The 12,384-nt window shown below is 45.5% G+C and overlaps 1 protein-coding gene across 1 annotated transcript in view; it reads left to right on the top strand.

Moving 5' to 3' along the window:
• Positions 1-1,806: 1,806 nt before the first annotated feature.
• The window catches only part of EXT1 (exostosin glycosyltransferase 1), a 252,616-nt gene continuing 242,038 nt past the window's right edge, over positions 1,807-12,384 (top strand). The window contains exon 1 of the mRNA XM_044421813.1: positions 1,807-3,865. Within this exon, the coding sequence (XP_044277748.1) occupies positions 2,904-3,865 (962 nt within the window). The 5' untranslated portion in view covers positions 1,807-2,903. The remainder of the gene's footprint in view (positions 3,866-12,384) is intronic.

Below are 12,384 nucleotides of genomic sequence, written 5' to 3'. Positions count from 1 at the left end.
CAGGTAGGGTGGCTATTTTTTAAATAGGTATCTGTCTCCACAGTGTCTAATATTCCCATATTACAGAAGAGGAACTGAGGCCAGGATGCACCATTTTGTTAAGAGATGGCTCCATTCTGGAATCACACAATCATCGGGCAGATGGTTTGGCTAACCACTACACAATCTGGGATTTACCATGTGGCAATTCGATATTCCATGCAGTAGAGGGCGTTCTCATAAACCTATCAGCCTGTAGAAGATTGAAAGAGGAGAAATACTGTTCCTTTCTCTCTCCCCCCGCCCTCTTCCTAAAAATAAAGTTTAATTCCAGGTTAGCATGAATTACATTTTTTGTTTTCCTGTTTCTATCCACCCGTCTGTTGCATCTCATCTGGTTCCCAGAATTGACTCGTCCTCAGTTGACTTCACTCATCGATTGTCCTTTGCAGTAACTCACTTTCAACAGTCGGATTGGGTCTTTTACGGGGAGCTGAAAGGACCGGGAGAAAACCGACTCTTTAAATGCATTGATCCATTTTCCCCTCACTCTTGTTAGAAGATTTGGTGGTAGGGGATTCCTACATAGACGGATATGAATTTCCCCTGATACGAAGCATGAGTGCACATGAGGCTCTGTACGGCTACTCGGAAGGAGATCCGGCCAAGTTCAGTACGGTCGTCCTCCCTTGTCATTACACTTAAAATTGCAGCCTGACCTCACGAAACTGAGCGAGACATGCGCTTCAACGGGGAACAAGTCTCGCTGCGCATAATAGAGCCGGGGCCGCGAACATACCACCTCTTACCTGAAAACAAGGCCCAGGTAACAAGTGGGACTTACTTCCGAGTAAGCATTATTGTATTGCATTGACAGTTCTGGGAACGGGAATGTGACTTAGGACTGAGTCGGGCTGCTGGTGCTTCGAGGAGCGTCTTCTCTTCAAACGTGTTTGGGCCGGCTTTAAGCTGGTCGGAGACGGACTCCTCCGGCGTATTAACTGAGAAGGATGGATTGCAACTTGCCTGCCGGATGATGCTGTACGTGGGCTGTTAACTCCTCAAAGAGAAAGGAGGAAATGTTTCCTCTCCCCCTTCTTGCTGGCTTGAGAGCGTGGGCCAGCTCATCCATCAGCATCGTCCCGGCATTGTTCCCAAGTGCGACGCCCTTCCTCTGCCGCCTCTGAGATCTTCGCTGCCCCGAAGGCAAACTGGGAAGCCTCTTTGCCCCCCCCCCCCCGCTCCTTCCCGGACACTCCCACACCAGCATCAACAGTCGCCAAACACGTTGCCGCTGCCCTGGGCAACCGGCTCTTGTCCCTGCTTGCAACCGCGGGTGAGCGAGCCAAAGGAGGATAAGGGTGACCTGGACCTACACACTTTTGCTCGGATGGGGCAGGCTTCGGACGGTCTCTCGCTCGCTTTTCTGCCCCTACAGCCGCCGGGCAGAACAGCCTCTGAGAAGATCCGCTTGGATCCTCCTCCTAAATCAGTGCGTGCGATTAATAGGGGGAGATGGTTTAATTCTGCACTCACCACAAACCCCTTCTCCAGCCCTCCCGCTGCATTATAGCTTTCCCCGATTAAATAATAGTAATAAGCCACGGATTGAAAAAGAAAAAGGATCAGACGCACACCTTCCCGGGGATTTCCATTTAATATACCGCAAAGCTGTATCCTCCGGCTGGGGGTTATGAATGGGTGCAGCGGAAGCACCTCCCCCTCCGGACGTGACGCCCAGCCAATCAGCGGGCAGGCTGCGTGGATGGATGAGGTCAGCGCTGTGGTGTCGGGGAATGGAATGTTGTAAGTGTAACATTCAGAACCGGGTAACGTTCGGAGATCGAACGCTGCGATCGGCAACGTTCGAAGAGGAGCTGGCGGCGTTCTGCTCTCCCCTCCCCTCGCTCTTTCCTCCGCGAAGCTTCTGTGGATCGCCGCTCGCTGAAATGAATGGCTGAGAGGGGCGGGGGCTAAGAAGAGGAGGCGGCGGCGGCGGCGGCAGCAGCAGCAGCAGCCGCCTCGGCGGCGAAGGAGGAAGGAGGGGAAGAGGAGGATCTTCTGCTGTTTCCATCCCGGGGGCCATACACACAGAGATCGCAGCGAGCGAGCCATAAAGAGCCCCCGAACCTTGGAGCCGCTGCGAAAAGGAAGAAAGAGAAATGCAGGGATTCGTAAGGTTACGGCACTTGGGCTGGAAGATGTAATCCGGATGGTGCTATCGCTGTGAACCGGGGTGGGCTGCATAGGCGGCAGCTGGGTGCCGACTTGCTGTGAAGCCGGGCGCCTGTGTGTCTTTTCCTTCCTTCCTTCCCTCCTTCCGTGTGTGTGTGTATGTGTGTTGCAGGAATGTGTTGCGTGAGCTGAAGTTGCTGCTACTGCTGTTACACCTTGATCCGCTGCAAACATCGTGTCTTTGAGTGTCTCTGTGTGTGTGCATGAGAGAGGGAGGGAGGAAGAGAGAAAGAGAGAGGGCGGGACAAATTTCTCAGTCTTGCAACGGCAGATTTGAGGGCAAAAGGGACCTGGATTCATTTGGTTAGGGCTGGCGTCCTCTTTTCATTTTCTTTTGCTTTTCGCATGCACGCGAATTCCCAGCCTCTTTTGCAAAGCTGCTCTGGGCGTGATAGTCTCTGCCTGCTCCTGTGTCCCCCCTTCTCTCTGTGTCCCCCCATCTCGCTCTCCCCCCCCCCATCTCTATTGTGCAAGCCAAAGATGAAAGACAGGAGGGGAGAAAGTTAAAGAAATCGCCCACATGCGCTGCATCAGTCCAAGGCTTTGGGAAAGGAATAAAGAGAAGGTGGGAGAAGAGAGTTTAAAGTCTTTGCAGGCGGGAAGATGGCGGACTCAAGCTGAAAGTGTCGATTGGCAAACTTGGGCGATCTTTGTGTTTATTTACAATCCTCTTGACCCCGATAGGACACATGCAGGCCAAAAAACGCTACTTCATCCTGCTCTCCGCTGGCACTTTGGTCGTCCTTCTGTTCTACTTCGGCGACTTGCAGTTCAAAGCATCCCGAAACCAAAGCAGGCGAGAGGCTCACAGTAGCAGGAATGGCTTGCAGCACACCGGCCCCGAGCACCACTGGCCCCGATTCCCGGACGCTCTGCGCCCCTTCCTTCCTTGGGATCAGCTGGAGAGTGAGGATTACAATGGGCACACCTCCCCCCGGCAGAAGCGCGATGCCAATGCCAGCATCTACAAAGGCAAGAAGTGTCGCATGGAGTCTTGCTTCGACTTTGCCCTGTGCAAGAAAAACGGCTTCAAGGTCTATGTTTACCCTCAGCAGAAAGGGGAGAAAATCGCTGAAAGTTACCAAAACATCCTTGCGGCCATCGAGGGCTCCAGGTTTTATACTTCCGACCCTAGCCAAGCTTGCCTCTTTGTCCTCAGTTTGGACACCTTAGACAGAGACCAGCTGTCCCCCCAGTATGTGCACAACCTGAGGTCCAAAGTGCAAAGCCTCCATTTGTGGAACAGCGGTAGGAATCATTTAATTTTTAATTTATATTCCGGCACCTGGCCCGACTACACTGAGGACGTGGGCTTTGACATTGGCCAGGCCATGTTGGCCAAAGCCAGCATCAGTACTGAAAACTTCAGGCCGAAGTTTGACGTTTCTATCCCGCTCTTTTCTAAGGATCACCCAAGGACAGGAGGGGAGAAGGGATTCCTGAGGTTTAACACTATTCCTCCTCTCAGGAAGTACATGTTGGTATTCAAGGGGAAAAGGTACCTGACTGGGATAGGGTCAGACACCAGGAATGCCTTATATCATGTCCATAATGGGGAGGACGTTGTCCTCTTGACCACCTGCAAGCATGGAAAAGACTGGCAAAAGCACAAGGATTCACGGTGCGATAGGGACAACGCCGAGTATGAAAAGTAAGTGAACGCTCTTGGCCTCTTTCTCTTTCATTGCACGTGTGGTTAAGGTACAAGTGACAGCCTGATGACTTTTTGCTTTTCCATGCTAGGCCTATCCAGCTCGCTCTCCCCCGTTCCCTCTCTTTATAAGTTCCATCCAAACCACATAGCCAGGCATGTAACTTCCACACCCTTCATTTCAGCTGCAAAATTTCAATTAAATTGCGAGTGAAAAATGCAGGCATGCAAGAGGAAAGCTGTCCGTGTGAAGTGTGGGCCCATCTATATACTTGTTCCAGCATTTATCTTTGGGAGGAGAGCTAAGAGCCTTGGGGATATATCTTTGACAGCTGGCTCCTAAAGACACTGGTTGGGAGTCAGAATGGAAGCCTTGATGTGTGCAATCTTCTGTGCACGTCCCTGGGAAGAACCCCTGTTGAAGACAGTGGGACTTAAGAGCCAAGCAAACTTGCATAAGCTTGCACTGTACATTTTGGTGGATTCTCTGAGATCCAGCTCTGGTTGTATATACCACTGATTTCACTGGGACATCCTAAGTAAAAATGCTGCGGATGTCAGCTTAATCTTGTGAGTTTCTTTAGCTCAGCTGAAGCAAGTAGTTTGTAGTCTACTTGACTCCCTGGCTCATCCTGGATAAAAGTGAACAAAACCCTCTGTAGCATCTCTCCCCATATCCTAGTCATTCATTCCTGTTACTTTTGTTTTATGCTTTAATCCTGAAGAATATTGCCTAGAACACAGCTCAGAGGAATCTGATGACATGCTAAAATAAGATGGTGTGCATTACTTTTCTTAAATGAGTGTACACCTAGATTTGCTTATCTGAGGTTTCTTGCACTCGAACAGCATTCAATCAATGGATCCACATAACGGGTTGGTGCCTAGGTTTGGCATCTCTTTTCCTTGCACAAAGCAGCAGTAATACATGAAGTGTGGAATTACTCCAGCTCCAAAGCCTTTTGCATATGTTTTTCCATGTTGACAACAATTTCCAGTGATAGAAACATTTCCTGTGGTTTTTCCACTCCCATGCCTATCTCTTTTTTATGTATATTGTGATATTAATCCAGAGGAGTTCATTTGCATTAAAATGCAGGATGAAAAATGTTCCAGATAATACTTTTTATGTTGGCTCTGCCATCAGCAGCTAGTTAGCAAGCTTTTAAGTGGCACAGAATTCTTTCTGCTGGCCTGAAGCTTTCTTTGCAGTTTATTTATTTATTTTTCATTTATTTAGAACGCTTCTATGTTCCGTTCAGTTCAGAAGCTTTCTATATTATCATCACAGATCTTTCAGGAACTGACATTAACTGAACTTGTTTTGCATCAAAGCTTGCTTTGGCTTGGGATTAATGTAACATACACCCTTGCGGGATCATTTGGCTATCTCACATATCTGTCTTCTCTGGTGCAACTTGCAAATTGTGTACATAAAATGTTATATGTAGCTGCTGAGACAAACAGTTTTTCAGGAATAGCCACTGTAGGGTTGTAGTGATAATCAGCCTGCTTGGAACTAATTAGTTAATTTTTAATTGCTGACCACAGCTGTGTTTTCAGAGTTGATATCCTCAAGTTAAAGCAGCCTGATTCACCACAAGAAGCAAGGGAGAGGATTATTTCTATATTTATCTTATGGTCCAAAGTAATGTTACATTAGGAACAGCTCAAAAGTTTGTTGATACACATGGGAAGATTGTAGCAAAAAGATATTAAAAGGTTAACCTGTAGCCAAAATGTATTAAAGCTGATCAACTGTTTCAAATGTGATGCCACTTAGGAAAGTTTGTGAAACTGATTAGCAGTTAAACAAGAAGCTGTAAAACAGAACATTATGGTTTCCTGCACAAGCGCTTGAAGATGAAGCATTCTTGCCTGCCCTGTGTCTGTTTCTTCACAACAACCCATGTTGTGGATAATGTACATAGCTGCAAGAGCTGTAGAAATATCATATTAGTGCTGTTCAAATACTGTGACTGCTGCAGCTTGCGTATCACATAGTCTTTTTTTACTTTGACACTTCTGTATGTGAGATGGGTCTCTCATCTGAGAGGGGAGTGCGTGTGAGAGAGAACAAGAAGGAAGGTTACCTGTAGACTGAATAATTTCTTTGTTTGCAGTCTATTCTACTAGTCTGTGATGTGATCGGAAACTCTGAGTTACCCTCTAAAGTGATATTAATAAATTCTGCAGATTTGGTTGTGGCATGAAGTGACTTCCAGTTCTTTTATGCTGAAGACCTTGAAGTTTTGCCTTAGAGTTTGACCCATGGTGGGCCTGGTCTTACCTTCCTTTCTGTTTGCTAAATAATATATTGCATGCATGTTCCAGCAAGGGCAAGGTTGAAGCCTCCCATAGAAGAGCAGTCATTCTTAAAGGAGGATATCAGGGTTAGGTTTCCTCTTCTGGCCTTAAAATGGACCTGAGTCTGGGCAGCGCACCATCTTCTGTGCTGCATGTCTTACAACAAGGCCTGGGCAGGTCTCACTAGCACTGCAAAGGCTGTCTACTGGAGTGGGTGGGAAAACAGTGGATCCGGGAGATGGACGTGGAATTGAGGAAGAAAGCCCCTCTAAACACATGCTTAGCCCAGGAATCTGCTTCTAGAGCCAGTGCTCACGCATCTACATATTTTCTCACACAGATCTTCCTCCAAGCTCTCTCGATATTTAGCAGCCTGATTAAAAGGGGAAAGGGCTGCTTCTTGTGAGCACTAATCTGCTGGCAGTCAGAAATCCTTTGGTGATCTCTTGTATGTGACCCAGAGGTCTTGATCTACTTTCTGTCTACCCCTGTTCTGCAGCCCAGCAGTTCTTTCAAGACGAGCTTAGTGACAATAGGGAGAAGGGAAGAAGCATCATTATTTTGCAAAATCCCAGAGATGATCCCAGGGCCCTATTTTGGAAACATGACACCAGTGAGAGCATCTGGTGGCATTCCTAAAATTCATGCCAAGCCATCGATGTGTTCGTTTGTTTGTTTATCTATCACATTTATCTATCGAAGTCTCTCTCTGGCTATGGGGTGACATTCAACAGGGATGTATAAATTTCTGTCACCTACTCTACAGCATTCACCTTTTCTGCTCTCCTTTTCCCCACCCCATCCTTTTCCATTCTCCTCCTGTCCATGCTTGGCTCTGCACTTAGTTTATGAAATCTGACAAGGCCACGTCCTAAGGGAAGCAAGACTTACAGAATTCTGGCAGTATCTCTTTATAAACACATTATATCTATTCTCATACATGCGATCATCTGCTGTTAACTCTCTCTACCTTGAGGGGGAGAAAAGGCTCTTTCTTCAACAAGGAAAGGAAATGTGGCAGTGCCAAGGAGTTTTCCGAAATAACTTTAAACACCCCAGTCTTGCATCTGATCTAAACAGCCTTTCCCAACTGGGTGCTTTCCAGGTGTTTTGAACTTCAGCTTTCATCAGCCCAGGCCAGCACAGCTGGCCATCAGGAAAGCCTGAAGCTGCAGTCCAAAGCATATTATTACTATTAATTACATTTCTACACTGCCCGTAGCTGAAGCTCTCTGGGCTGTTCATGATATTAAGTTACTCATCCAGATTTCTTCTAGGCCAAACCCTACTTTGCTTCCTTTGCTTTAGGCAGGATCAGGCACTCCAGGCTGTATGGAGGGCACCAGGTTGAGGGAGGCTGTTTTTGAGGTCTTTAAAAAAAAAAAAAAAAGTAGGCAGAGGGATAGCTCCATTCCTGGAGGAAAGGGGTCTCATGGGAACCTCCATGGACAGAGGCAGGCTAACAGGATCCAAGCATAATAAGAGCAAGAGACCGTTACCTCCATGCCAAGCATGCACTGGGAGTTTCCACCAGAGCTTGCCTGGGATTCTAAGTTAGGTGGGCCTTTAGCTCACCCAATGCAGCAAGGCAATTCTTGCTTTCTTTTTGTGTGAGCATGGCATATCCCCTAAATCTAATTTGCAAGAACCCATAGCTTAGGAATGGGTGGCTTTCCTTGTATGCTGCAAGCAAGTCACATATCCTCCTGCTTCTTGTTTTCCTCTTGACACTTGTTCCTCAATTTGCAGAGGAATTTATCTTACCTTTTTTCCTGTGATGGACAGGAGCAGGGATACTCAGCATGTGGCCTGTTGCCCTGGCAGTATTGATCCTGATGAGGCAGACTATGAACTGTTTAGAAAGCTGTATCTACTCCCTGATTAGTCCGTCTCTCTCCCTCTCTACAAAAAACAAGTGCAAAAGGGAGGAATCAAGCATGTGTCAAATGAGGGCACAATCCCAGGCACCCCACCTGAGATTAAGTCCCATTGAGTGCAGTGGAGCTTTCTTCTGAGTAGACAGGCATAGGTTTATGCTGTAAGTCTGCCTTGTTTATGCTTCCTTGGGGTTAAATCTCATTGAAAGTGTGTGTTGGGCAAAGGAAGATTTATTTCTGAATATCTTGGATAGGATCAGGCTGTATAATTATGCTTGCTCTGTGAAATCTGTTAGCAGAGTAAATTGCCAAAAGGGACGACGGAAAGAAGCAAGTTTAACGTGAGCTACAATTAAATGCTGCCTAGGGAACAGCAGAGAACCCCACATTTCCGCCCTGTCTGTCTTCCCCTTAAATTATACCGATAAATTCCCTTACCCTTTTTTGTACTATGTTTGGGAGTGTGTGATATGTTTCAGTTCCGTCTTTCTAAGTTCTATTAAGAAATCCATCTGCAGGAGTCAACTAATTAATTTTCTTCAGAGCTGTGCATCTCAGCAGATAAGGCAGATGCTGACTAGAGATGTATGAGAATTGCATTCCTGTTTGCAAATCCCATTTGTAAACCTGAATGTAGCCAAACACCAGTTCTGGAAAACTTTTTGCATCTTGAAGTGCACATGTGCACAGCCCCTCTCCACATTTTCACTGTTTAGCCTCTGGAGAAAATATGCATTTTCAATCAGGAGAAATGCACGTGGTTAACAATATGTATTTTCAAATGGGAAAAAGGCTCACTTTTAAAAATGCAGTTTTTCTGATCAGGAAAAAAAGTTTACATTTGAAATGCCAAAGAGGAGAAATGTGCTTTGAAGAAGAATTTGGAGAAGCTCAAGTAGTTCAAACATTTTGTGTTCAGTCCGTCATTCCTAATGCAGACTAAAATGAATTGTGATCTTGATTAGAACACTTGCGAAGAGCATTTAAGGAATGACTTGTGCCCGGTGTGCAACAATGTACACAATACATATGTCTTGGTCTTTTTCCTTTTGCCTTACTTGAAGAGTCATTAATTTTGAATCATTTGAATGCCTCCTGATTGTGTTTTGTACTGTAGATTAGTGGAGTCTTTTTATTCATTCCTTTTAAATGATTATGTGAGTAAGCCCAAGAGCTGAGGAGTGCAAACCTATGTATGTTTACTCAGACATATACTCCATGGAGTTCAATGGTAGTTACTCCTAGGATTGCATCCTTAGTAAGACATTTACTGATATGTAGATACAGCTATAAATACTAAAAAGGAGAATACCCTGCAAAATGAATCTGAATATGGAAGTCAAGAAATGTCTCTTTATAATCATGTGTTATGGAGAAATTACAAATATTGTAGATGCTGTCAGGAAGCAAAGAGGAACATTAATAATGTGCTCGTCCAAAGCCAGGATCTTAAATAGCTATCTGAATGTGGCCTTCAATACTAGTTTGTTTATCAAGAAAATAGCAGCTCCAAGGGCTTATAAAAGTATAAGCAAATACAAGTAAACGTTTTGACTGATGCTCTTCTGGAAGTTGTGTATAATATTTCTAGAAAGCTAGTTAAACTTTCACCATTTATTTATGTAATACTGTGAAGATAGATACAATATCCTTATAGCACTGGGTCTAACGCAGAAGTGTCCTTACTTCCCTTAGTCCAAACATGGCTTTTTTTCTCTCCGGGGTTGAGTTTTTAAAATATCAGTCCTGCCTGTGCGGGCAGTGGGAGCTGGCTATGGAAGGGGCTGTGATGTGCTTGCATTTGTCACTCGGCATGCAAGTCCACGTGGTGCCCTTGTAAAAAATAAGAAGGGTTTGGGACAGTCCCTCCCATGGCTGAATGCACTGCACCTGGGGCCTGGGTGGTAGGCTGGAGAGGAGCCAGTGACTTCGGGGAAGGGTTTGGGTATACAAGACAGAGGGCCCTGATGCACAGCTTCCTCCTTGTTGCATCTCCCTTGAGCTGCAAGGGGACTGGACAACTCAGCTTAAATTAAAGCAGGGGTGGGGAACCTCTTTCAGTCTTTCAGCCCAAAGGTTGAATTCAATTTTCAAGAAGGTCTCATGAGCCGTACCTACATTCCAATGGTGGGTGGTGCAAAGGCAAAATTACTCCATGTACCACGTTATTTAACTCCAAAGCTCTTCGTGTCAGCAAGTAAGCCTTAGGAGAAGCGTTTTAGAATTTGGGGGGGAAATATGGCAAAGTCAGGAGAAAAGTGGGAGTTAAGGGCTGTGTCCTTTTGTGGGCTCCTGGAGGTCCAGATGCTTTAGTCTGCAAGTCGTGGCTTCCCCACCTCTGGCTTAAAGGTTTGATACATGTGGAGAAGTGATGCCCTCTTTTGGTCACATGCCATGTGGGTCTGTATCCTGTATGTATAGTATTATTGATCTATATCTAACTTTTTTCTGGCTGGCTATTTCAGGGTCTCCTTGTGCGAACGGACAACCTTCTGACTGACCTCTGTAAACCTGGTGCTGAATCTTGGGGTGGGGGAACTCTGATGAAGGGCATTCTTTGGACTCACATTCTGTTAAACTGTTTACTCCTGTACAACCCCTGCCTGCCCACCCAACAGCTGAGCAGAATGACTCGCCTGGCAAGCAAGTGGCTTGATGCTGAGTCATTTGAAGACTGCCCCCTTCCCGATGGTAATAACTCCAGGGAGGTTTGCCTTGTGATTCCTTTGGAGTCTTTTTGATACCAGGTGTAGACTCTATATTTTCCCAAGCGTTTTAATAGTATAAGGTGCAATCTTAGGCATGTTTTATTTATTAATTTACTTACTTATATTGCGATTTATAGCCTGCCTTTTTCCTACAAAGGGCTCAAGGCAGCTTACATCATCTCTCCTCCTCCATCTTATCCCCACAACAACAACCCTGTGCGGTAGGTTGGGCTGAGAGTCTGTGACTGGCCCAAAGTCACCCAGTTGGCGCCATGGCTGAGCGGGGACTAGAACCCAGATCGCCTGAGTCCCAGTCCCAGGCTCTTAACCACTGCGCTACACTGGCTCTCTGACAGAAAAAGTCTACAACTACCGCCATTCCCCAAATGTTATTATTAGATCTATTATCTATGTAGGAAATTTCTCCCTAGATTATTATCATTATTCCCAGTTGTTAATCTAGGAATAGAATACAAGACGGGGCACCTTAGGATGCATTTGCTTGCATGTCTGAATGAAAAAGAAGTCCCACAACTCCCAGGCTCCCTCAATCTGTCGATCCTGTAATATGAATTCAGACTCCAAGATTCTTCTGAAGAAAGTGTTGTTTTTTAAAGATAAATTGCATCAGCATTTCCTTAATGGATAGGTGTTGGATGGCTTGCTGAAATCTGATTTCCCGGGGTTTTCTGTTTTCATTATCTGCCTAGAAGCTGTACCAGCATTACCCAAGGAATTTTCAATGGATGTAGGCAACCAGCCATTTCCATAATAAGATACGAATAGCTACATGCTTGAGAAAGTAGTCAAAGAGCACCCTCTGTATTTTTAAATAATCTATGGTTGTAATGTGTTTTGTCCATAGGCTGTATCTTTCCTGGGGTGAGATTGCAGGAAGGTTCTCTTGCATCAGCTGTAGATGACTTAAGTCCAGAAGAATGAATGAACAAAACTTTAAGTTATGTATGACATGTCTGCAGATGCATAATGCACTGGAGAAATAAAACTCACTTTCTCTTCTGGAAGCATCTTTTTTTTTACAAGTCACTCACTTTACCGAAAAGTCACTCACTGTGTTTGACGCATTAATACAGTAATTTTGTGGCTGTCCACATGCTTTACATGCAGAAGAGTCCGTACTTCATCCCTCATCTTTGCCACCAAGAAGGCTTCAGGGAGCAAGTGTTGGAAAAACCCTTTCTGCACGATCCTAAAGAGTTGCTACCACTGCGAGCAAACAGCACTGGGCCAGCTAGATGAAGTCCGAGCCAGTCTCAGGTAGCTTCATAGATACAGGAATGCATTAAATTGCACCAATGCAGAAATATGCTAGTTCTTGGCTTTCACAGATCTCTGCTTTATGAGGAAATTTGTTGAGCCCTGCAGTGACTACAGTTCTACTTGGGCCTTATAGAATATACTGTTATGTGTTCCTTGTGTCTTCTCTCTCCCTCTCTCTCTCGCATATTTGCCAGGGAATTATTTTTATGACACCTTGCCACTTTGTATAATGTCCAGCAGTCCTTATGTTTCAAAGCAGAGTCATAAGAATCCAGTGTGGAGCTCTGGAAGCAAAGTGTTCTTGATGGAGGAATTTAAGGAATAGGAGATGGCTGGCCAAGCAAGA

The sequence above is a fragment of the Varanus komodoensis genome, unplaced genomic scaffold, assembly GCF_004798865.1.
Source record: "Varanus komodoensis strain SLA01 unplaced genomic scaffold, ASM479886v1 scaffold12, whole genome shotgun sequence".
NCBI lineage: Eukaryota > Metazoa > Chordata > Lepidosauria > Squamata > Varanidae > Varanus > Varanus komodoensis.
The sequence above is the reverse complement of the archived record's forward strand: the minus strand, read 5'-3'. Positions and strand labels throughout refer to the sequence as shown.